Raw genomic sequence first — 27,427 nt, 5'->3', positions numbered from 1 at the left:
AGTAGTTTACATGGATCATCTGCTGAAACGTATAAAATGGCAGGGAGGGATTCAGTTAAGTAGAAATGTAGTAAGCATTCTGGCCTATGCTGACGACTTGGTATTAATGGCAGATTGTGCCGAAAGCCTGCAGTCTAATATCTAGGAACTTGAAAATAGGTGCAAGGAGTATGGTACGAATATTAGTCTTTCGAAGACTAAATTGATGTCAATAGGTAAGAAATTCAACATAATTGAATGTTAGATTGATGATACAAAGCTACGACAGGTCGATAATTTCAAGTATTAGGTTGTGTGTTCTCCCATGATGGTAATATAGTAATTGAGATTGAAACAAGTTGTCGTAAAGCTAATGCAGTGAGCTCGCAGTTGCGATCAACAGTATTCTGTAAGAAGGAAGTCAGCTCCCAGACGAAACTATCTTTTCATCGGTCTGTTTTCAGACCAACTTTGCTTTACGGAATTGAAAGCTGGGTGGAGTAAGGATATCTTATTCATAAGTTAGAAGTAACAGACATGAATGTAGCAAGAATGATCGGCTTCAGTGTTGGGGTCATGTGAGGCGAATTGAGGAGGATAGGTTACCTAGGAAAATAATGGACTCTGTTGTGGAGGGTAAGAGAAGTAGAGGTAGACCAAGGCTACGATGGCTAGACACAGTTTCTAACGATTTAAGGATAAGAGGTATAGAACTAAACGAGGCCACATCACTAGTTGCAAATCGTGGATTTTAGCGACGTTTTGTAAATTCACAGAGGCTTGCAGACTGAACGCTGAGAGGCATAACAGTCTATAATGATTATGTATGTATGTATGTATGTATGTAAGAGTTATGTTACTAATGTATTTTACAGACACAGGATGATAAAGAACTACTGCTGGTTTCTCACGATTTGCATAGCCACTTTCCTCTGTAATAATAAAGTCGAAATTTGTAGATTATTGTTCAAGTCTGTAATAATATTACAAGTAATGTTGACATGATAATCATCGAAGAGTGATATTTGTTGATCAGACTCGTAACGTACATTCGGTAGGAGCTAATTTGATGAAAATCCAAACAATGGTCCAATCGAATCAGGTTGTGCTTGAAGTCAATTTTAAATGAAGATTCAATAACACATTTATGTATAATGTTGGTTACAGTGATTAAGAACTTATAATTATGTTTACTAAAACTATCTTCTCCAGACTGATCAATTAACGTACTTTCAATATAGTCATTAATATCGTCTACTGATTTACAGTCTGAGGGTAGTGTTAGCACATACTCATCGTAACAGAACTGGTTTACACCATCATGCACATTACAGATTTTATTGTAGCTTTCAAACGATACTAGTCCAAGACTATGTAGCTGATAGCCAAGTTAGATCGGTAGATTAAAATAGACAGTTGTTTCAGGTCCTTGTCCACGTACAACAAACGTTCTTTCACAGTTAGTCATCACGTGCACACTAATGCTCTTCCTCTACTGTCTGGGATTGATATAAGAAGATAAGACATAATCGTCCGCACATGCCTGTGTTAAATTTTCGCTATGGTTTTTATGTAAACAATGTCTGCACAGCTTCCGAAATAACGTACAAGCTCAAGGTGAGGAGGCAAGTATCCATAGCTATCGAAATACCGTACTTTAGATTTACGTTTTACGTACGCAACATAATGAGTTCCAGGTCCGCGACTGTTGTCTAAGTTAATTACGGCACTTTCACGTTCACGTGGGCAGGCTGCTAGTTGATCGCGCATATGCACACCTAAGATGGAAAGCCACTTTTAGGGAAAGAACAAAAAGCAGAAAGATGACAGGAGCATATCCAACAGTTGTATCAAGGTAAAGATGTAGATAATTTGGTTTTGGAACATGAAGAGGCTGTTGATGCTGATGAAATGTTAGACCCAATTTTGAGGTCAGAGTTTAACAGAGCTGTGAGTGACCTAAATAGGAACAAGGCACCTGGAATTGATGACATTCCCTCTGAATTACTGACTGCCTTAGGAGAAACCAGCATGGCAAGGTTATTTCATTTAGTGTGCAAGACGTATGAGTCAGGAGAAGCCCCATCCGATTTTCGGCAGAATGTTGTTATACCTATGCCCAAGAAAGCCGGTGCTGACAAGTGTGAAAACTACCGCACCATTAGTTTAGTGTCTCATGTCTGCAAAATTTTAACACGTATTATTTACAGAAGAATGGAAAAACTGAGTTAGGAGAATATCAATTAGGCTTCAGAAGAAATGTAGGAACACGTGAAGCAACCCTGACTTTACGTATGATCTTAGAGGATCGATTCAAGAAGGACAAGCCCACGTACATGGCATTCGTAGATCTAGAAAAGGCATTCGATAATGTTGATTGGACCTAGCTATTTATGATCTTGAAGAAGATAGGGATCAAATACCGAGAACGAAGAATTATCTACAATCTGTATAAAAATCAGTCTGCAGTGATAAGAATCGAGGGCTTTGAAAAAGAAGCAGCAATCCAGAAAGGAGTGAGGCAAGGATGCAGTTTGTCCCCTCTCCTTTTCAATGTTTACATAGAACAGGCAGTAATGGAAATCAAAGAGAAATTTGGAAAGGGAATCACAATCCAAGGAGAGGAAATCAAAACCTTGAGATTTGCCGATGATATTGTTATTTTATCTGAGACTGCAGAAGATCTCGAGAAGTTGCTGAATGGTATGGATGTAGTCTTAGGTAAGGAGTACCAGATGAAAATAAATAAGTCCAAAACAAAAGTAATGGAGTGCAGTCGAATGAAGGCTGGTGATGTAGGAAACATTAGATTAGGAAATGAAGTCTTAAAGGAAGTAGATGAATATTGTTACTTGGGTAGTAAAACAACTAACGATGGCAGAAGTAAGGAGGACATAAAATGCAGACTAGCACAAGCAAGGACGAGCTTTCTTAAGAAATGAAATTTGCTGACTTCAAACATTGATATCGGAATCAGAAATATGTTTTTGAAGACTTTCGTGTGGAGCGTGGCATTGTATGGAAGTGAAACATGGACGATAACTGGCTCAGAAAGAAAGAGAATAGAAGCTTTTGAAATGTGGTGTTACAGAAGAATGTTGAAAGTGAGATGGATACATCGAATCACAAATGAAGAGATAATGAATCGAATTGGTGAGAGGAGATAAATTTGGCTAAATTTGACGAGAAGAAGGGACAGAATGATAGAACATATCTTAAGACACCCAGGACTTGTTCAGTAGGTTTTTGAAGGAAGTGTAGGTGGTAATAACGCTAGGGGTAGACCAAGGTATGAATATGACAAGCAGATTTGAGCAGATGTAGGATGCAATAATTACGTAGAAATTAAAAGGTCAGCACAGGATAGTTTGGCGTGGAGAGCTGCATCAAACCAGTCTATGGACTGATGACTCAAACTCACACAACACATGCACACCTAGAACATAATGAATGTATACTTGTTTAGCAAACTTCTTCATGCGTCAGAGCTCTATCAGCCAGTGCATTCAGTAGACGTTTTTTGGAGAAATGTAGATGCCAAGCCCTTTCTTGTATGGTGCTAGCTTCATGTGTACACATTTGCCTCGTAATGCAATTGCGTCCATCGTCTTGTTATGACGTTAACTCTCTTTCAACTGTTGTTTCGCTTCTTCTACAGCTTTAACAGTTCTTGCTACAGCACTGGCACCACCCAGCAACGACCCTAAATCTGCTAGGCCAGCAAACAGCGCAGGAAGAAATCCTCCTCGTTTTGGTACAGGAATAATTCGTGCACGTTTACTAAACATTGCTGTGCACTTTGGAGAAATTCTCGCTCATGCTGCGCTTAGTGCCTTAGTAAAAGCTACACGAGGATAGTATTCCCCTCGAATAGCTTTTCGTGCAGCCTTTATAACATCTTTCCACCCGACAGTTTTTGCTTTCTTCTTCCTGATATCGTTTGGATATCGTTGTTTCACCATGCTGTACACGACTTTACTAGTCAAGAGCAAATCATAAACTAACCGTTACCTCTTGTTTCGTTTAATATATATATTACTATTACGTACTTTATGATTCAGTTATCATGAAGATTATAAAGCAGCAAGACACACTACCTGTTAGCGACATTGTGCGACATCTCCTACCTGGTTCTAGTACAACTACAAGAAAACGTCATGGAACGTTGTTTCCTTTTACTGTTCGATGTATTATATCAGGTCCGTCGGGATGTGGGAAAACAAATCTTTTACTTACCCTTATTACTCTTTAAATGGTATAGGCTTCGAGAATATTTACTTTTTCACAACGTCATTCTATTACCCGCTATATATTATTCTACAAACTGTAACGCACGATCTGGTTAATGATGGAATACAATTTTTCGAATTTAATTCACATGAGCAAGTACCATCACCGGACGATGTGCTTCCTAATTCTCTTATGACCTTTGACGATGTCGCAAAAGAAGAGAAGAACGTTATTCGTGAATTCTTTAGTATGCGACGACATAAATATGTTGATTGCATCCATTTATGCCAAACCTATTCTCGTGTTCCCAAGCACTTGATACGCGACAACGCAAAAGTTATTCTGCTTTTTCGGCAAGATGAGCGCGACATGCGGCATGTGTATGACGATCATGTCAACACTGATATAACATTCAATCACTTTAAACGTATATGTGCTACATGCTTCACCATCAAAGCATTTTGAGTTCTTTAGTACAGATGTTATTGCATAAACACCTACTACATCGACACAGAATCTACCATCTTTGTCTGATGTTATGATCACGCCAGAGTACCGTTAAAGGTTTTTAGTCATTGATAAAGAAAGTGATGTTCACCATGGACGATATCGCATGGGTTTCGATCATTTTATATTCATTAACACAGAATTACAGTGACTACTTGATCGAAAACTATCATCATGTTAACATTTAGCAATGAGATTACAAAACATATCGTCCATGCACGAAACAATATCCGACGGAAATTTAAAGAGCTTAAACGTATTCAAGCAGACATGGATTTATTTAAAAAAACGCAACTAAGAACACCACACAAACTCATTTTAAATTCTACTTCATTACCGCAGTCTACTTCAGGTTTTGGTTCTACGCAAACATCACATGATAAAGAAAAGCATGAAGAAGAAGAGAAGAGGAGAAGCTAGATATAGATCAAGAAGAGGTTAAGGAAGAAGAACTTAACGATACTTCACCATCAAAGCATTTTGAGTTCTTTAGTACAGATGTTACTGCAAAAACACCTACTACATCGACGCAGAATCTACCATCTTTGTCTGATGTTATGATCACGCCAGAGTATCGTTATCTGTTTAGAACTTTTATTCATAAAACGTATGGATCCCTCTTTGCACTTTATATAGAAAACCTTATTACAGGACAAACTGGCATTACCTACGTTATTCGCTACGAAGACGACTGTTTCTGGAATTTCAAATATTACGATTAATAGCAACAAAGTTTATAATATAATAAGGTGTTACTTATAAGCCTACGAAAGGACTCTTAGAACTTATTTTCTCACGAATATCTGGCAAGGATATTATTTTACGATTTTATCTTAAAAAATATACGGCAATACTTTTTGCTACTGATGCAACACGACGTAATTACAAAAGAACAGAAGCTGTAAATGCATGTAAGATTTACAAGTTTATTTCTAAGCTGTTTCCGACTGCACTTAGTCTTGATGTTATCTACAAGGCTCTGTTGCCGTATGTGGATGTAAGATACTGGAATCACCGAAACTTACTCGTTGAACCATTACAACTTCTAAGAGCATTGCAAGAGGCTGGCCACACAGGTCACGGACCAGAAAATCTAGAAATAGAGAGATAATTACAACATGCTGGTATTATTTTGTAATGGCTCGTCAAGAGAAGATCTCACCTGTAAAGGTAAACATCGCACATGAGTTACATGAACCAGCACGTCACACCTACTGTCTCAGACTCGTTATTACAGGAGGAAAAGATGAGCTGTGGCAAGCAGACTCATTAGAAATGATTCCACATGCCTCCAGTAATAAGGGGTATAAATATCTACTTATTGTTATCGATGTGTACTCAAAGTTTGCTTTTGCACAACCTGTGCTTTCTAAGACAGAAGCTCAAGTCAAAGAAGCATTTAAACATATTTTTGAAGAATGGAAACGCTGCCCATGGCTTCTTCAATCTGATCAAGTTACTTGGCATTCCACACTACTCTACGTTCAGCAATCTCAAGGCAAGTGTTTTAGAACGCTTTAAGGGTACACTTAAAACAATGATGTGGCGAGAATTTACAGCACAAGGTTCGTATCGTTTGATTGATTGATCTGCTACTTGTATCCACCTACAACGATACACCTCGTCGCACTATCGGAACAAAACCACATTACCTCGCCTAGGTACTATCATCTTGTAGTTAAAACAAATGATTCACCCCGCTATCGCATTAAAGAAGGTGATTTTGTTCGCATCTGCAAACACAAGTGTATCTTTGCAAAAGGATACACACCCAACTGGAGCATTGATTTCTTTTTCAAATCAGGAGGGTTAAGCTTACTAATCCAGTTACGTATTTACTTCGCGATCTGAAAGGACAGCCTATTGAAGGAGGATTCTACATTGAGGAACTGCAGAAAACAAAATATCCTGATCACTATTTAGTTAAACGTGTTATTCGACGTCGTGGGAATAAACTGTATGTTAAATGGCTTGGTTTTAATAACAGATTTAATTGATGGGTTAATAAAGAGGATGTACTTTAAATCTTATTTGTTTTAATTCTCTATCCTCTACCTCTCCTTTCTTGTAATTAACATTATTACTAAGACATGCTATGGGATTGATATTTAAAAAACCTGTAATATGTTTTGACAATTCATACTTCTTATATAAAACATTCTTCAAGTAATTTTGTTTATTCTTTCTCTATTTTACTGTCTTTACCACTACCTAGTAACAGTTTCCCTTTTGTTGCACCACCAACAACAAGTGCTGCTATCTTCGCAGCAACTGAAGCACTAGGTGAGGACACACGAAGCATAGCTTTACGAAGCAGATTTTTACCAACTGCAAGTCTTAGTTTAGGATAGTTTTGTTGATAAGCAAGGTCATACTCTTTGAAGGCAGCATCTAACATATTAATACATGAAACACCACGTGCTAAGCGAATGTCAAGTCGCGTTCTAGGGCCGCAGTACTCGTAACTAGGAAGATGAATCTCGAAGGAAAGGAGATCATTCGCTTTATTGATGAGCCCATGCCCAGCATGCTTCCTCATCTTTCTGCCAGCACGTTTCTTCACCTTTTCCTCCGACAACTTATTCACTCTTTTCACAGCCATAATAATTGTTTATAAGCGAAGCCAACACATTAGTTTTAGGTCCGTGATACAGTTTAATCTGTTGACATGTACGGCACTGTCTCACAGAATGTCTTCTACCTAAACTCACGTGTTCATGATGTAAACTACACGTTTGAAGCTCTGACAAAACATAATCTTGAGTCCACTCACGAGGCACATTATCTCAAATCTTCTTCACAGCATTCGCAGCTACATTATCCATAAATGCCTTTGGTAATGCATTTAACTCTTCGTCAGTAAAAGTGTTTAGTTTCTTTTTGCATGCATAGAACTTTACGATTGCCTTTTCAACTGCGTTACACATAGTATCTGTTAGAAATGACATGATGTCTTTACTCTACAAATGTTTCTTTCACAGTAACGTTATTTCGACACTGCAGTTTACATATGTTATTTACCTCCCGGCATGCACTGCACCACAACGAATCAAAGAGAAAGCACACATGTTGTAAAGACTGGTTATTTGTATGTCTACTATGATCTTCCGGAAGTGTTTTAAATGAAGGACACCCTAATTCATGCATGTCGATAATTTCACACGACGCAACCATTCCTTCTTTTCTCAACCCTTTAAAAAAACAAGATCTGCTCTTGACAAATGTGCGTTCATCATTAAAGATAGAAAACCATCAGGTATTCCTTTCTCCTGCCACTGCAAACCTAAATTTTTTCAATCCGTTGATTCTGCATTTTATCTTCATCTGTTTGCAAACAGTAAGGGAAAGGTGGACTAAATACTAAACTAACAAATTTTGGTGCCCACAACACACTGCAATCTAACACAGCCACCTCTTTAAACACAAATTTGTTACCGTTTACTTTTAAGCCTTGCACATCAACTATTAATGTTCTCGTCATGTTTGCGCTTTACTTCCTATCAGTATATCTCGAAGATTAAAGCTTTCAGTCAACGATCAAGTCTGTGATCACGTCATCGCTGCAGGTTAAAACCACGTGCTCACTCTAGCCTTCGCGATGCATCTTTAAACTTGTTCGATTCAGATATGCCTTGACAGAGGTGATGGCCATAACAGCCTATGCATACCCGCCATCTTGTGTAGTAGCCTCTAAGCAAGCTTTCTTCATTACATCAGCCTCCATCTTGTGCAGTAGCTTCTAAGCTAGTTTTCTCCATAAGAGCCTGTGTATAGCCGCCATTTTGTGCAATCGCCCCCATTGGCCGTCGCGACCATCTTGTGCAAACACCCATAGCCGGCATCTCTAACAGCATCTTGGTTTAAAAAACTAAGATAGTGGTATGTTGAGAAGGGCAGCTTGCTTTATATCTATGCTCGTAAGAAGGGCAGCTTGCTTGCTTGCGGCGTGGTTAAGTCCCGCGCTATAATGTTTTACTTCCGTCAATAGATTAGTAGTAAGCGATGTGCATGTAGTTAAAGATAGTGCCTGACAGCTGTCAAAAAAACACGTGGAAATTGCCGCCACCACATTTCAAAGGTAGTAGCTAAAGATAGCAACAGTATGCTCTGGTGAACAAAGGTGGCCTCTGACAAACGTCTCGTGCCTTTGAAAAGCATGTGGAATTTCGAATTACCTTCCACCGCATGCATAAGGATAATTTTTAGTGCCGTATAGATGGCAGCACGATGCTCTGTTGATTAAATATGGCGGCTATCAAGAAGCACGTAATAAATTGCCGACAACACATTTCAAATGTAGTGCCGTAAAGATGGTTGCACGGTGCTTCGTCATTTAAAGATGGCGCCTGTCAAAAAAAGGACATGGAAGTTGCCGCCACCACATTTCAAATGTAGTGCCGTAAAGGTGGCAGCACGATGCTCTTTTGATTAAAGATGGCTGCTGCCAGCTGTCTAAAAGCGCGTGGCTTTGTTTACATATACCAGCACGTATAATTTCGAACTGCCGTCCACCACGTGCCTAAGGATAATGTTTATTGCCTAAAGAGGGCAGTACGATGCTCTGTTGGTTAAAAATGGTAGCTATCAAAAAAAGCACGTGGAAATTACCGCCACCACATTTCTAAGGTAGTGCCGTAAAGATGGTAGCACTGAGGTTAGCGATACAAGATGGCGGATGAGAGCTGTCAAAAAGCACGCAGATTTGAAATTACCCGCCACCACGATGAGGTTTAGTGCCATAAAGAGGGCAGCACGATGCTTTCTTGATTATAGATCACAAGTGTCAAAAAGCACGTGGCACTCAGTTTGACAGCTGTTAAAAAAGCAGGTGGCTGTCACAATAGCACGTGGCTTTGTTTACATACATGACCTTGCCAGAGGTCAATGAGGTGAGGGTCTCTGCCGAAGGCCTGTGCTGGCGGTGGCGCTCGAACCCCTGACTTATACTACTGACGTCAACTTATCGTACATATAATTATGCCACTCAATTTGATCTTATACCAGAATTCTTAGTTCAAGTAGCCTACCTGAACTCATAAACACTGTAACCTGGGATACGTCAGATTGGTGTGTTAGTAAAAGTTCGGAAATGTGTATCCAGATGTTGAACAATGGTAACTGTGTACTTTTAACGTTTATTTCCTTTATGACAAATATCTCTTCTCGTGTTATGTTGCAGAAATGGCACTCTTTCCATGATTGCATTTTCATTAAATATTCCCCTCTCTGCTTTTGTTTCAGAGTGGTGAGCCGGCAGTGTGGGTGTAGCAGTAGATACGCGGCCATGGCTAGCCCATTCCAAAGATTCAATCCTTTAAATTTTAGCACCTAACAGTTCTACATACTAAGAGAAACACCAGTGCATTGCTCTGTTAACTTACATGTCATCTTCTTCATGTGTTGGTAAAGTAAATATTTCGGATTGTTCTTTAGCAGTTGTAAGTTTTACGTGACATGGTGCTGTAGTCAAGAACATGGGACACCAAAGAAATATGAGAGAATTTATAACATATATCAATATAAATCGTGTGTAGTCTTATTTGTGTGTGTGCTTGGCGATCAGTGTTTCTAGGGATGACCAAAGTGCCTTAATTCGCAAACCCTAGCTGATCCATATTCTCTAACGAAGGAAGAGAAGTTAAGTGGTGACACAAGAAAAGTAATGACCTTCGGTAAACTGAGCGTATGCTTACTATGTGAAGTGTGACTGTGCATGTAGCGTTTTAGAATTTAGCTGATACCGAACCGGTACAATCACTCAGGATTGTTTGAGATTCGTATATTGCAAGTACCTGAAGTGGTGAAGAGAGCAAATGTAATGAAAATGAGGCCTACAGAAGTCAAATGTCGTATAAAGTACCTACATGGTTGAACATTAAACTAGACTTTCTAAGAAATGAATGACACTGTATGGGTACGTTAAAAACGTTACTTTTAAGAACTAAAATAGTGTACTTAAGCGAAAGGATATCTTCCTTATTGTTATCCACCAATAAACTGTTTTGAATAATTAATCATTAAAGATTTACTGCACAAAAGTTTGTATTTTTCATAATGATGGTGTGAGAAACTGGATGAACTACTAAAAGTTTTAATGTAGGTGATAATTCTAGAAGTACAGTTATATGGTATTTGTTTATTTTGGATTCTCATTTCTGAGCTCAGAAACACGTAGTTTGTTTTGTAATTTAGCGTCATAAAAGCTCAAGAAATTCCTTCTTTCAACGTTGAAGTTGATCAATGGAAATAGAGTACTTTCCATTCAAATGCGCCTCCATGCAGTGAATATGTTGATTGGGTTCCAGTATTATTTTAAAGATCAGAGACAAATCCTGAGGTCGATACTATACATCCTTACTCGTATGTGAAGGTGTGATGGGAAATTTAGGATTATATATTGTATTGAGAGACGTATAAATTATTCAAGCAACTACCTAACAGGCACTGGAAAATATTTGTAAAGCTTGAAAATGTGATAACAATAAATACATTCGGCGACCTTCATTTACTTCACAGAAAATGTAAGTGTCGGAATAATAAGAAGACGCCACTGAAGATACAACCTTGCTAAGACGATTTATCACCATTCATTCATTCTACAACGAGTTCGAATGGTAAGTACGAGTATATTAACATCTCCATGGATTTGGAGAACAATGTGTTTTTAGTTCATTTTCGACTTTTTGAAATTGTATATTCGTAATTATGCGTCCATTTTAACATTCGCTATGTATAAATACTTCCAGTAAATTAAATGAAGATACAATTGAACTATTATTATTTACACCTAATCCCAACATTTCCAGCTTTAACAGATTGGCATGTACCTGTAGCATGGGGGTGTGCTATTCTCGCATAAAGTAATCTGCAAGTTCTGGATGTAGAATACGTAAGCTTCTAGTTGGAGTAACACAAGAAAGGAAGAGGATTTCATTCCACAATACATCACCAATTCATGCCAAAACTTAGGTGAGCTGAAGATCCATGGTATATGAACGTGCTGACGATCGAAACCGATCATTATATGTATCTGAATCAAGGAGAAGTCAATAACTTCTGTGTGTGATGGAATTGCAATTTTACTGTGAAACCAAAGATACTCGAGACATCCTCTCCCTTCTTCCCTTGAACACCTGTACCTGTACTGTCTCTGAACGTGATTTGAACCACTTACAAGAAATACACATTACTCCACCTTCCTCTACAGCGACCGAAAGTAAAATGACAAATCCTTATCAAATATGTTGTACGAGTCCACTGGAGATATAGCCCGTGCCACTTTGAGTCAGTACCGGGATGCCAGTCGCACTGAACTGAGAGTCATAATATTTGTAAAGGATAATAAATGGCGATAATTCAAATATTCGTGACCATTCAATGGTTTCTAGACATCTATCGAAACTTACAGACAAGGAGAAGCACAAAGAATGGTTAGGGATGATATGTTCACACAGCTGCCACATGGATAAATTATTAAATTGAAAGATTAAGGTGGTCATATACACAATTTTTCTGAAATTTCATATTTTAATATTTTTATTCCATTTTGTAAGAAATTTCTTCTAGTTTTAGAAAATGTCTGATTCATAAATATACCATTAATATTTCATGTCAAAATAAATTATTTCTGACTGACTGCGTATCAGCAGGTCTATAAAATACCTTTCGAGCATAAATTGAATTTCTCTTTAAATTCCCACTGGTTTCCGTCAAGTAGAATATCGTTCTTCACTTGTTTCATATTAGTGCATGTGCAACCGACCAGAATGCAACACTTGTCTGCTCCTGATATGCTTGCTAAGTGTCCCCATAGCAAGATACAAAATAATAATGAGTCATTCAATGGTACCATTTGGCTGCGGTGTCCGAAAACCACCTATGTTGGTCTCATCACATATAAACTAGCTGTAATTGATGCTGTATATCAATTTAATTGCGGAAAACGAATAGAGCTTCAGGTTATGAAAAGAATGAACATAAATCCTGGAAAGAGACACTGTTACACAAAGCATGGCCTTCATCTAAACAATTCAGGTAAACGAAAGATAGCAAATATTGTTCTAGATTGTATTAATCATAAGAAATGTACCGTTACTGTAAAAAAGGCAACTCCCTTGAGTTATGATACTGACCAGGAAAACTAGTAGAAGGAGCCAGCTGTACTTCAAGCTGGCTTAGCCAACTAGAAAATGAAACTCAGGAAAGTAAGGAATTTCAATTTACCCAATTGCAACAGTCAAGTCTTAGGGAGGAAGGGGGTCTGAGATTGCTCTTGGTAAACTGTCAGAGTGTAGTATATAAACAATTAAAATTCGGTACATTGATGGAATCTTATGAGACTGATGTGGTGATAGGAGTGGAATCGTGGTTGAGAGAGTGGGTGGGTAATAGAGAAGTATTTCCTGTAGGGTACACAGTCTATCGTAGAGACCACGGAGATGAAAAGGGAGGGGGGGGTGTTTATTCTGGTGAGGGAAACTAATTGTTCACATGAATGGTTTACCGATGAAAGGGATGAAATATTAGGGATAAAATTAATTTGTGATAATATGAAGGAGATGGGAATTATAGAAACATACAGGCCTGGAAGAGAGGAAAGAGACATGGAAATATTTGAGAAAATAATAGATTATACTCATAAAAACAATAATAATGATGTGGTAATAATTGGGGGAGATCTAAACTTGCCTGAGGTGGAATGGAATGGAACTGCAAGTGAAGCCCATGAACAGAAACTGGCAAATAAGTTAATTTGGGAGGAAGGATTTACACAAGTAGTACAATAACCGTCTCGTCTTAATAACTTACTAGATGTATTCTTGGTTAAACCATGGGAAATTGTTGATAAAACTGAGGTAATTGAAGGAATAGGTGACCATAAGGCTGTAATAATGGATGTAGGACTGGTACAAAAAAGGCTTAATAAGAGGCTCATACAAGACAAGAAATTGTACAGAAAAACTAAAGTTGAGGAATTTGGGACTTACCTTAAATCACAATTCAGTTGTTGGATAAGTGAAGAGAGTAATGTGGATACACTTTGGGTTAAATTCAAAGGAATCATTTGGGAAGGAGAGAAGAGATTTGTACCTGTTAAGAAGGGTAAAATGTTCTCAGACCCTGTTTATAATACAAGGGAAATAAGAAAATTAAAAAGAAAATGTTGAATAGTAAACAGGAAAATCAAATAGGGTAGGGAGAGTAGAGAAAGTAGAAAACAGCTAATGAGGGAACTGAATAGAGTGAAAAAGGAAGAAAAAGAGAATTATATGAATGGCATTCTTCAAGAGCGTAATGACCACAAAGGGAAATGGAAAAAGCTGTATTCATATATCAGGAATCAAAAAGAAAAAGGAATCCAAATTACTACAATGGTGGGAGAAGGGGGTGAACACTATTTAACAGATACTGAGAAACCAAACCTCTTTAGTAGGGAATTCAGAGATTCAGTAGATGATTGTCAGGAGTTGGAAACCGAAACAGAAGATAGAGAGGGAAGCACACAGAGGGAAACAAGAAGCTTCTCATTCACAAACAAAGATATTTTCAGAGAAATCCAACTGCTTCAGCAAGGAAAAGCAGCAGGAAGTGATCAAATTACTGGGGAGGTATTAAAGACAATGGGGTGGTACATAGTGCCTTATTTAAAATTTCTCTTTGACTACAGTATGTCATAAATAATAGTGTAATACCAAAGGAATGGAAGGAATCTATAATAATACCAATTTATAAAGGAAAGGGTGATGAAAGGAAACCACAGAACTACAGACCAATCAGCCTGACCAGTATAGTTTGTAAAATACTCGAGAGTTTAACATCAAAATACATCAGAGGGATATGGGATGATAAAAATTGGTTCATGAGGAGCCAGTATGGATTTATAAAGAAATTTTCTTGTGAGGCACAACTGGTGGGATTTCAGCAGGACATATCAGATCAATTGGATTCAGGAGGCCAGTTAGATTGCATAGCCATACATCTTTCCAAAGCCTTTGATACAGTTGGAGCATGGAATATTATTAAAGAAATTGGAGGGAATAGGATTGGACGTAAGGGTTACACGTTGGTACACCTCCACGCCGCTAATTCAAACTTTGCGCCAGTTGAAACTCCTCTACTGGAGGAAGTCTGAACTTTATCTACTGTATTAATTCTCAAGTTTCTCAGAAGATGTCCCTACTTGTAAATTTTGAAGTTTCTGAACTGGGTCGTTTTCGATGTATTTTTATTTTGCCTGTAGTAAGAAGTGTGGACATTCTCTTCCAGATGGCACTACTGAAGGACTACAATTATGCACCCTAGTGAAAGAACTGTGTTTTTGGAGAAATTTTGAATTCATAAGTTCGTTCTTTGTTAAATTTCTTTCAGTCATTGTTTAAGTTGGCAATATTAACCCTTTCTTTCCGCCAGTTTGGAATTTGACCTATAAGGAATTTCTGTAATTAATTTTCCACCAATAATGTGTTTCTTCTTCATCTTGTGTAGGGGTTTTCGTTATTAGCCAATAAAATTCTTGTGGGAGGGTGTTCTCATTCCTGCAACGCCTCGAACATTCCACGAGGGTATATAAACTGCTGATTTTCGGGTCTCCGCGCCACTTCAGTAACATCTATCAGTGTGTAAAGTACGTAGCAGGGGGCGGGAAGCAGTTCAACCACCAGGTAATGGCCGTTTAATAACTTCTTTTCTTGCTAGCTCAGCAGTTTAACTCTCGGGGCAGGTCCGAAGCCTTTTACCATGTAACTTTCCCCTAAAAAGTAAAGACACTTGGTATCTATTCTATCTTTTTAAACTACAAATTGGGATAGAGAGTGCTTAACCCTCTCGAGCTCCCACTCATATTGCTTTGAGGTGAACTCATTTTCACAACCGTTTCTCCCCTTCTAACGTAATGTAAATTGTCTCCTTCTATAAGTCACCTTTTTAGTATGGGATTAGCCCTTGCAGTAACGGCCTAGTGCCAAGTAGGTTTTATATAAAGTGTAGTAGGAGTGCAAGATCGCCTCCTCTCAAGTTGGTATTTTAGAGGCCATGTAATTGACCTGTTTCTTTACTGAATAGGCCTCAGTAGGTTGGGTATTTTTACCCCTGTGTATATGTCCTTGGAGGACCGCTTGAAGGTGGAATTTGGTGTGGCCTTTGATAGGCTGGAACTTTGAGAGCGGGTTGCTCTTCCAAAAATTTTGATTTCTGTGTGCCTCGAGAAGAGGCTTTACTGTGTAATTGGGGTCTTCTGCCCCTTTGTTGAATCCTGTATATCGTAATGTTGGGCTTATAGCTCAAGAATTGTGTGTCTGGCTCTCGGAGCCCAAATCCTGTAACTCTGTAATTGTACACTCTCGAATTGGTTGCTTTGCTACTCTGTACCTGCCATTCTTGTTATTTCTCGATTTTGATAAGAAAATATAACCTTGTTAAATTTTATCTTAACTTTAATTTCGTATTTTGAGACCTGTTCACCCCCGCACCTTCTTTCACCTCTGCACATCCACAAAGCTCGGTAACAAAATGTTCAGAATGTCAAAGTAGGAATTAACGTATCGCAGGAAGAGAAAATTTGGAAGAGAATTGCACAGGGTAGTATATAATCGGTCCGTTACTTTTCTTAATATACGTAAATGATTTAGGGAACAATATAACATCAAAAATAAGATTGTATGCAGATGGCATAATTTTTTATAGGGAAATAAATACCATTGAGGATTGTTCAGAATTACAAAGGAACCTTGAGAGTATCCAAAAATGGGTTGAAGAGAATAACATGAAGGTTAATGGAGGCAAATGAACTTTTACAACATTTACAAACAGGAGTTTTAAAACTGAATTTGAATATACTTTGGATGGGGTAGTTATCCCAAAAGATGGCAAGTGCAAATACCTAGTTGTAAGATTTGAAAGTAATTTGCACTGGAAGGATCATGTGGATGACATCGTTGGGAAAGCATACAGATCGTCACATGTCATAATGAGGCTACTTAAAGGATGCAACAAAGAATTAAAAGAGAAAAGTTACTTAAATGTGGTTCCTCCATTATTGGAATATGCAAACAGTGTTTGGGATCCTCACCAATAGTACCTAATAAAAGAAATAGATAGTGTGCAGAGGAAAGCAGCAAGATTTGTAACAGGGGATTTCAGGAGAAAGAGTAGTGTATCAGAAATGTTAAAGGAACTAGGGTGGGAAACTTTACTTAAGAGAAGGGAGAAAAGTAGACTTATAGGATTATATAGAGCCTATACAGGAGAAGAAGCATGGGGAGATATCCGTGAGAGGCTTCAGTTGGAAAATAATTATATCGGCAAGACTGACCACAAATATAAAATTAGAAGGAATTTTAGCGGGAGCGGTTGGAGTAAATTTTCATTCATTCGGAAGGGTGTGAAAGAGTGGAACAGTTTACCAGGGGTAGTGTTTGATCCTTTTCCAAAATCTGTACAGATATTCAAAAAGAGAATAAGCAGCAACAGAGAAAATAAATGAAATGTTAGAGGGCATTCGACCAGTGCAGGTTAATGTAAATAAAAAATGTGTGTGAGTAAATTAATTCCATCCCCTGGTCTAAGGAGTTTGGACTGCCTGTAGGGGTGAAGTACAGTGGTGACTTCGAGGGTAAATGGGGCTCTAGTTAAAACGCAGCAGGTCGTTATGCTACTTAGGTTCCAGATTGGTTAAAGAAAGGAAAAAGTAAATAAATGCAATGTAAATGTTAATCTTATACCAGTTGTACAGTATCATTTGAAGTAATTACACATACTGCACATCAGTTGACTATATTTGTAAGTAGTACAGGAGATATTATAAGTAGAATTTTGTAAACAATGTAAATTTATTAAGGATGAACTGTGTGTTTAATTGAAAACATTGTTAGCGTAAATTGTATAATATTGTATTATAGGAAAATTTTCTTCTCTTGTTAATTTAATATTTAGTGCTTGACAATAATGTATTTAAGTGTACCATTTGCCACCGAGGTAGAGACCTCATTTGCAAATAAAGAGAATTTGATTTGAAGTACATGGTAAACTAAGTGAAACGTTCAGACCAACTTCGTATTTCAACATGTGCCAGAAAGTCTACTCCAGAAGGGAAGACAAGAAGGAGGTACCTCAGAGTCCGGACAAAGATAAAGGAAGGCCATAAACCTTCCAAGGAGGGACCTTTGTATGTCCTAGGAGGTTTCTGATGTGATAAAAGCAGCATGTGAGTATACACATACTAAGTAACCTTTAAATGCGATTTACTCGTTAATTCATTTTCTGACATTTGAAGTCATTCAAAGTCCTTTTACCTTTGTGACAGAAATGGTATCTGCATGATTTTTAATTTAAAATAAAGCTAATACATGTATCTATATTCGCTAGCAATAAGGAAATAATATCCATAAAAATGTAATTTTAACAATTTTGAAACAATTTTGTAAAACAAAATTTGAAGAAACTTAAATTTTAATATAACTTGAAAACCCTTACTTGTGAATGATTCAAACAAATGTAGTAGAGAACATTTTACATGTAATGTAGATTGCTTTTGTTCAAAGTTCATGGATTTTGGTTTAAAAATGTGTGGAGATAAACGACTTTCAGTACCCCAGTGTAAATAGCAACAAATATATTTTTTATAAACAATTAACATAAAATAGTGTAAAATGAACTTCAGAATCTCTTAGTTTGATCATGATAAAACAACCAAAGAATTTAACATTGCTAGAGATTATTCTTGAAAAAATTATTTCTAGTGTATATGGCCACCTTCAAGCATTATCTTTCTCTGCTGGACATATACCATAGCGTTTGCAAACTTTACACTTCCTTGTACGAAGTTGCTAACTTTTTTCTCAGCTTATAAGTAAACCCGGCAAGCATTTGTCATCAAGTACCGATAAGCTTTATTCGTTGCTAGGACGAAGTGCAGCAGTGGAAGTGTACGACTCCTTCACAAATACAAGGGAACGTCTGACATGGTGATTAGAAGAACGACATTGCTACGACCATGTAACGACGTGCTCATATGACGACAGACCTGTAAGCGAGTAAACTGTGAACGTATAGACACATGAGTGCGATGGAACAAGTGGTTAAGAAGCTCAGGTACTCTACTCTACATGTGTTCCACGCAGTAAAACATTCTGTAAGTTAGTGCCACGATCATGAAACGTTTTGGTTTTGAAAGAGTTTAATTTCGTTTCTCGGTTAGTTTTTCACTTCTCTTCCAATCCTTTCATACGGAAACAATGCATTTAATGAACTTAGCCATGACAATCAATGTCGATGAACATTCGGTAATTTTAGTCTGTTGAGGAAATTTGCATTCTCGATGTTCGTTGATGAGTAATTGAAAATTGGAAGGTATATCACAATATCGATGAAATTAAATGGCGTATGGCTTTTAGTGTCGGGAGATTCCGCCAGATGCAGTTCTTTCTATTTGACTCCCATAGGCAACCTGAGCATCGTGATGAGGATTAAATGATGATGAAGACGACACATAAACCCAGCCCCCGTGCCAGAGAAATTAACCAATGCTGGGTAAAATTCCCTACCTTAACGGGAATATAACCCGGGACCCCTGTGACAATATACCAGCACGCTAACCATTTAGCCAGGAAGCCGGACAGAATATCGATGATATTCTAGTTCAGTGTTTTTTCTCTCAAATCACTACATCTTCATTTAACTTTTAGCATTTTATGTATTTGTCATATTTACCACTAAGCTAACAATGTATAACAGGATGTAATATTACCCAAAATAAGGATGTCGATATTTAGTCAGATATAAAAAGCCAGTGTCTGTCTTCCACAAGTCAGGACAAAGACTGATTGCAACTGGGTAACACCTCGGTTCTACTGGTTCAAGTATTTGAGGATATTATACGGAAGAGCTGTGAAGGCGAAATTTCATCGTACGTTAAAACGGCACATAAGGGATTCGCTTGGCAGCGTATAGCTTTTGTGATATGACTGCAAAAGGAACCTATACTCCTGACGAGCCGCTTCAATCCAAGAATACTCACTTCGTAAATTGTTTTATCGGTTCTCAGAATGATGCGTTGTTATGAAAAGCATGGATTTGGTGTGTGTGACGAAAACTGGACTTTCCAAACACAGATCTGGCTGTAGCCATGAAACCCTGGTTAGACTATTAGTTAGTTGAAAGACGATATCTGGATTTAGTATCTGACAACGAAATGATTCTCTTCGACACTGGTTAATTAATGATTTGATGGGGTGAATGCTGCTCACTGGGACCACCAAGATGTTAATTTAGAAGATGATCTTCGTTTGGGTAACCACAAAAACTTATATCTTTACATGGTTATGACGGTATTTCGTGGACAATGAGCGGGTGTATAAGTCTCTAGTATTGCTTGATACGAGGACTGGTAGAGATCCATAGGAAAACAGCGCTTTAATTCTAGGGGGGGGGGGGTGTTAGCGTTGAAAATTCTTGCAAACTTTGGGCTGGGATTCAAGAAACGTTTTAACCAGCAGGATTACTCCGAGCTGCGAGAGCAAATTCATTCCGAGGTGCCAGTGCAGGTTCATTCCGAGGTGCGAAGGCAGGATTATTCCGAGCTGCGGGTGCAGGGTTATTCCGAGCTGCGGGTGCAGGGATATTGAGAGCTGCGAGTGTAGGGTTATTCCGAGCTGCGCCAGAGCTGCGAGTGCAGGGTTATTTTGAGCTGCGCCAGAGCTGCGAGTGCAGGGTTATTTCGAGCTGCGATTGTAGGGTTATTCAGGCTGCGAGTGCAGGGTTATACCGAGCCAAGAGTGCAGGGTTATTCCGACCTGTGAGTGTAGAGTTATTCCGAGCTGCGAGTGCATGGCTATTCCGAGCTCTGAGTGCAGGGTTTTTCAGAGCTGCGAGTGTACCGTTATTCCGAGCTATGAGTGCAGGGTTATTCCGACCTGTGAGTGTAGAATTATTCCGAGCTGCGGGTGCAGGGTTATTCCGAGCTGCGGGTGCAGGGATATTGAGAGCTGCGAGTGTAGGGTTATTCCGAGCTGCGCCAGAGCTGCGAGTGTAGGGTTATTCAAGCTGCGAGTGCAGGGTTATTCCAAGCTATGAGGGCAGGGTTATTCCGACCTGTGAGTGTAGAGATATTCCGAGCTGCGAGTGTAGGGTTATTCCGAGCTGCGAGTGCAGGGTTATAACGAGCTGCGAGTACAGGGTTATAACGAGCTGCGAGTGCAGGGTTATTCATAACTTTAAGTACAGGGTTATTCAGAGCTGCTAGTTTAGGGTTATTCCGAGCTGTGGGTGTAGGGCTTTTCAGTGCTGCGAATGCAGGGTTATTGCAAGCTGCGAGTTTATGATTATTCCGAGCTGCGAGTGTAGGATTATACCGAGCTGCGAGTGTCGGGTTATTCCGAGCTGCAAGTGCACGGTTACTCCAAGTTATGAGTGCAGGGTTATTCCGAGATATGAGTGTACGGTTATTCCGAGCTGTCTGTGTAGGGTTTTTCAGAGCTGCGAGTGCATGGTTATTCCGAGCTGCGAGTGTAAGGTTATTCCGAGCTGCGAATGTAGAGTTCTTCCAAGCTATGATTGCAGGGATATTCAGAGCTGCGAGTGTATTGTTATTCCGAGCTGTGTGTGCAGGGTGATTCCGAGCTGCGAGAGTATTCGCATTCCGAGATGCAAGTGTAGAGTTATTGCGAGCTGTAAGTGTAGTGTTATTCCGAGCTGCGAGTGTAGGGTTATTCCGAGCTGCGAGTGTAGGGTTATTCCGAGCTGCGAGTGTAGGTTTATCCCGAACTACGAGTGTAGGGTTATTCCGAGCTATGAGTGCAGGGTTTTTCAGAGCTGCGAGTGTAGGATTATTCCGAGCTGCGAATGCAGGGTTCTTCCGAGCTGCGAGTGTAGGGTTATTCTTTGCTGCGAGTGCTTGGTTATGGCGAGCTGCGAGTATAGTGTTATACCGAGCTGCGAGTGTAGGGTAATTCCGAGTTGCGAGAGTATTGTTATTCCGAGCTATGAGAGCAGAGTTATTCCGAGCTGCGGGAGTAGGGTTATTTCCGGCTATGAGTGCAGAGTTATTCCCAGCTGCGTGTATAGGGTTATTCCGTGCTGCGAGTGTAGGTTTATTCCGAGCTATGAGTGCAGGGTTTTTCCGAGCTGCGAGTGCACGGTTATTCCGAGCTATGAGTGCTGGGTTATTCCGAGCCGTAAGTGCAGGGTTATTCCGAGCTGTGAGTGTGGGGTTTTTCCAAGCTGCGAGTGTAGGTTTTTCAGAGCTGCGAATCAAGTGTTATTCTGAGCTGCGGGTGCAGCGTTATTCCGAGCTGCGAGTGTAGGGTTATCCGAGCTATGGGTGCAGGGTTATATAGAGCTATGAGTGCAGGGTTTTTCCGAGCTACGTGTTCAGTGTTATTCCAAGCTACCTGTGTAGAGTTATTCCGAGCTATGAGTGCAGAGTTATTCCGAGCTGGGGGAGTAGGGTTATTCCGACCTGCGAGTGTATTAATATTCCGAGCTATGAGTGCAGAGTTATTCCGAGCTGCGAGTATAGGGTTATTCCGAACTACGAGTGTAGGGTTATTCCGAGCTGCGAGTGTAGATTTTTTCCGAGTTGTGAGTGTATGGTTATTCAGTGCTGCGAATGTAGGGTTATTCCAAGCTGCGAGTGTAGGGTTATTCCGAGCTACGATTGTAGGGTTATTCCGAGCTGCGAGTGTAAGGTTATTCCGAGCAGCGAATCTTGGGTAATTCCGAGCTGCGAGTGTACGGTTATTCCAAGCTATGAGTGCAGGATTTTTCTGAGCTGCGAGTGTAGGGTTATTCCGAGCTGCGTGTGCCGGGTGATTCCGAGCTGCGGGAGTGGGGTTATACCGAGCTGCGAGTGTAGGGTTATTCCGAGCTGCGAGTGTATTAATATTCCGAGCTATGAGTGCAGAGTTATTCCGAGCTGCGAGTATAGGGTTATTCCGAGCTGAGAGTGTAGGGTTATTCCGAGCTATGAATGCAGTGTTATTCCGAGCTGCGAGTTATGGTTATCCCGAGCTATGAGTGCAGGTTTATTCCGAGCTGCGAGTGTAGGGATATTCCGAGCTGCGAGTTATGTTTATCCCGAGCTATGAGTGGAGGTTTATTCCGAGCTGCGAGTGTAGGATTATTCCGAGCTGCGAGTGTAGGATTATTCCGAGCTGCGAGTGTAGGATTATTCCGAGCTGAGAGTGCAGGGTTATTTCGAGCTGAGAGTGCAGGGTTATTCCGAGCTGCGTGTGCAGGGTAGTAGGTGTAGTGGACAGTTCTGCGGTCACCTCCACCTCCGGCTCACAGAGGCCCGCTCCATCCCTTCCACCCTAGGGGTCTTCCCAGGGGCCACCTTTTCCGCAGCCAGGTGGCTCTTCCAGTGCTGCCAACTTAAACTTACTGGCGCGAGAATTGATACAGTAAACAAATCCACGTGCATTTATGACACCCACGTGCTTTTTGACAGTCAACAACGCATCGCTAACCTCAGTGATGCTATCTTGACTGGCCTACACCTTAATGCTGCCAACTTAACCTTACTAGAGCGAGATTTGAATCGGTAAAACAATCCACGTGCTTTTTGGGATTATTATTATTATTATTATTACTATAATTATTATGAAAACGGAAAGTTTATATTTTACTTCCACTCTCTAGAATTTAGTCACATATGTTGAGTCCCAATATGAACCACCAAGATCCGATTTACATCGATCGGGACACGACAGCATTCGGAACCGCAACCTTCATTTCCGTGCTGCCGTTAATTTTACGGGGACACCATCCTCGCAAAACACATCTCAGATCCCATGACACGTCACGGCTGGGCAAATACATCCAATGCCTGCGATTGCTAAATTATTCCTTCCTTTTCATTTGAAGTCCATTTTATCCCACTGGAACTCTTCAAAATTTAATAGACTTATTAATCTTCGGTGCGTGGATTGTTCCACTCATAACACCGGAATCGACCTTACATCGTCTTAGGCATCGAGATTTATCTATTTGATCATCAAAAACATTACAGCTCAATTCTCACCTCATGCCGGGTTTACGTCCCGCACGGATTCTGATCTTATAAATGGGTTCAAACCACTCTGGGCTTTCAACATAACGTGACCATCCTATACGCGTGCCTCTATCACTTGTAAACACATTTTTATGTTAATTATAAATTCAAAAAACGTGAAATCAACAATTTAAGTAAAAATCAAATTTACTGCCCGAATTAAACTCTTTTACGCCACGTGTTATCTCTACATTGATTACTACTTTCACCCGCGAACTCTCACAGCATTATTATTATTGTTATATTTTAACTTGCGAACTTATAAAGGCTTATTATTATTTCGTTCATCTTAACATGCACACTCACAAAGCATTGATATTATTTCCTTCACTTTAACTTGCACAGTCACAAAGCATTATTATTATTATTTCACATGATTTTCCGTACGCAAACACAAATTTTACACACACTGGCACTTTCATAATCCGGTTGTCTGGTAACGAATATGACTAACTAAGGTACAAATAATCACCGTGGTGATTGAAAAATCAAAATAAACTGGGTTAGTATAAAAGAAAAATCTAACACTTGAAATGGACTTAAATCAAAGTATTCACAAACGGCATGCATTAATTGAAAAAATCACCCATATTGACGTTACATACAACAAACAAATATTTAATTAATTAGTCTAACCCATAATTACGTTAATGTAAGTTAGTTCGTCCGTCTATCTTAAATAAATCATGGATTCGGGAAGCTATCCATGTGGTACGTTAAGTAACCATGATTAATTTACCCTGATTTCCGTTTTGTCGCGATAACATCCCCAAATATAACAAATTTGTGTACTCATGCCTGTGTAGAATTCCATTGTCTCATGGCGGTGGAGAAGCCTCATAGCCCCATCTTGGTTTACTCGTGCATCATATCGCACTTTATAATATTAACAAAAAAACACTTCTGGGCGCTTACCCATGATTAACACCTTACTACAGAATTTACAATGATTTATACAAAAACAACACTTATATGTGCCTAAAGACCCATTATTACACTTTCACCATTATATTCTTCCTTGAGCCCGAATCACAAGTTGTGACACTTACGACGAGGTGTCGTTTATTCGACCCGGCGCGTATCGATGTATTCTAGGCCATCTCGTGATCGCTTCGCTCTTACTGTTCCCTGCTCGGATAATTGTATCACCGTCCATCTTAAAATATTTACTTCAGGCTCCGCACACTGCCTTTCGAAAGTACTATCGGCGTTCCGTTAGTTATTTCTATTCACTCACATGAAATGTATTAAATTCAACATACAGTTGTACTGATTATTTACCCTCGGTACTATGGATAATGTCACTCTTCGTCTTCACTCTCATAACAACTCACTTACTTCCAGCTTTACCTGACTTGGAATGCATCCCGAGGTACTCACTTACAAAGTCTCAACTACTTCATACGACTGACACGACTGGTGACTAGTAACAACTGGTGATGTGAGGTCCAACTGTTGGTTATTATGGACGATATGGTTTCCCGCCGGGGAGGGGGTTTGGTTATCCTAAATCGGCACTTGCAGGTGGATTCGGATCTCTTAATTTATCCCACTTAATAAACTGGCGATACACGTTCACGTGTCGTATTCTGATCTCATATGGTTCGGCGATCACGGAGATATTACTTGATTTCTGTCCATTCTTCGCGCCCTAAGTCGGTGTCTATGCTGGTGAGATATCGCTGACCAATAGGAAAACAGCGTGGGCCTTTTCTTAGAATTCTATATTGTAATTCATCAAGATTACAATTAATCAACATGGGGAAGAAATCACAAGAATCCCATCTGTTCAATTCGGTGGTTGGAATATTTTAATTATTATTATCACTGGAGATAACTGGAGTTCATTTTGACTTCGTTTATGTTGGTGCATCTACGAGTTCTTTACTACTTTTGTCATTGGCTAACACTGCAGCGGTTCGTTTAAATATCTTCCTCTGACAACTTATCAACAAAATGCCTCGAGGCGTTGGAAATTCTATTGCGAAATATTCTTCGTATTTCCGACCCACGGAAAGGTTCTTGTTCAAGAACAACTGCTCTCTCACTTCCTTGTTGCAATTATGACTGTTGTTCTGATTTCTAGATTTAATCCTCTTAGCTTTCGACAAGGAAATAATACTGCCCATTATGACAGGCTTAATTCTTGGCGACAGATTGTCGTGAACACGTCTGACCATGTGGAAATCACTCGGTTACTGCCAGAATGGCAATGTGTATATTTCAATGCACTCACAAAGCATTTATTTTATAAATTCAAATCATGATAACTCTGGGATATCTCATCCGGGTACAATATTTAGAGGCTAAAATGAACGATTCCATTATATATTCTGCCAGTACAATGTCATTTTTGAAAATCATGAGCGACTGTGACATCATGAGGTCCGCCTAAACGGTTGCCTCGGGTACCATAACGAGGTCAAGCATTACCATGCCATGGGACCAGAGATGGTGTCTCGAGAGGTGGAATCCAGCCACATGGAAATGGCAAAACGAGCAAGCAGAAGCCAACAGTCCCCAGAGGAGAGACGAGATATAAGATAAGTTTCCTGTGTAAAAATATTTGTAGTATTTGATAGAAATAATTTGTGTTAATGAAATATTTATTTTAAATGAACCATACGTGCCAAATTCTAAATGTTAGAAGTAGGTCTTGATCATATAACCGCGAATACTCATTATTTTAAGTAACAGTTATACTCAAATGTGAAGTGACATGGTAATGAGTGGATATCGATTTAACGTACCAACCTACACGAACCGTGAGGTGTTGGGAAGAATGCATGTATTATAGAATATAGTTGAGTTTTAAGATGAAATCAGATCGGCAGACATGACCGCACCTACTTCATTATTAAGAAGAGAGGGATCCTATTTGGAATATGAGAATATTATAGAAGAAGTATCGCCGAGGGAAAATAGTAGCGAAACGAATATGATAGTAAAAGGAAGAATAATGAGATGTTAGTATATGTGAAGAATGGGTATTAAGAAGAGATGAATTCTAATTATGTGTTAATTGAGATGTTGAGATGTAATGTTTATTTCGTCGAGAGGTTACGTGAAAGACGTTGTTACGAATTGATGATACATTTTGGTAGAATATCGTATTTGGAATGGATATCGCAGGGTTAGGTTATGTTGAGATGAACGTAATTGCAAGAGACCAGCTGATTCAATGTCGATTTGTGACATATTGTAATAGAATATGAGTGGTTATTGGATTTCACATGCTCAATGATGTAAAAGTAGGGATTTATGTCAAGAATTATCGTCTTATAGAGAATCTTTCTTTCCCAAGCAAACAGTAGATTGATGTATTGAGTTAAATTGAGTTGATGGCACAGCGGTATATGAAATAAGATTAAAATATGACTGATGGTAGGATAATATATGAATATTTGGCACATATCTTCGGTTGATATGCTAATCGAAAGTTTAATGAGCGTTATATATTACCTGTTTATGATTGCTGGTGTTACAAATGAGTTAATATAGAAATGATGAATAAATATTTTAATTTTAATGATAATTTAAGGGTATGGCAACAATTATTATACTTAGTAAGGAAACGTATTGCATATCTCGGCTCTCATAAGTAAAGAATGTCAACAAGAAAAGGGCCAACATTAAATTTTCACCATAATGAATAATAGTAAAGAT

At 39.1% G+C, this 27,427-nt stretch overlaps 1 protein-coding gene across 1 annotated transcript in view; it reads left to right on the top strand.

Moving 5' to 3' along the window:
* Positions 1 to 11,327, top strand: part of LOC136864958 (lachesin) — a 1,585,794-nt gene extending 1,574,467 nt beyond the window's left edge. Inside the window, exon 9 of the mRNA XM_067142366.2 lies at positions 9,958 to 11,327. Within this exon, the coding sequence (XP_066998467.2) occupies positions 9,958 to 9,965 (8 nt within the window). The 3' untranslated portion in view covers positions 9,966 to 11,327. The remainder of the gene's footprint in view (positions 1 to 9,957) is intronic.
* Positions 11,328 to 27,427: the final 16,100 nt, after the last annotated feature.

The sequence above is a fragment of the Anabrus simplex genome, chromosome 2 (assembly GCF_040414725.1).
Source record: "Anabrus simplex isolate iqAnaSimp1 chromosome 2, ASM4041472v1, whole genome shotgun sequence".
NCBI classification, from domain to species: domain Eukaryota; kingdom Metazoa; phylum Arthropoda; class Insecta; order Orthoptera; family Tettigoniidae; genus Anabrus; species Anabrus simplex.
This window is presented reverse-complemented; position numbering and strand designations above follow the sequence as displayed.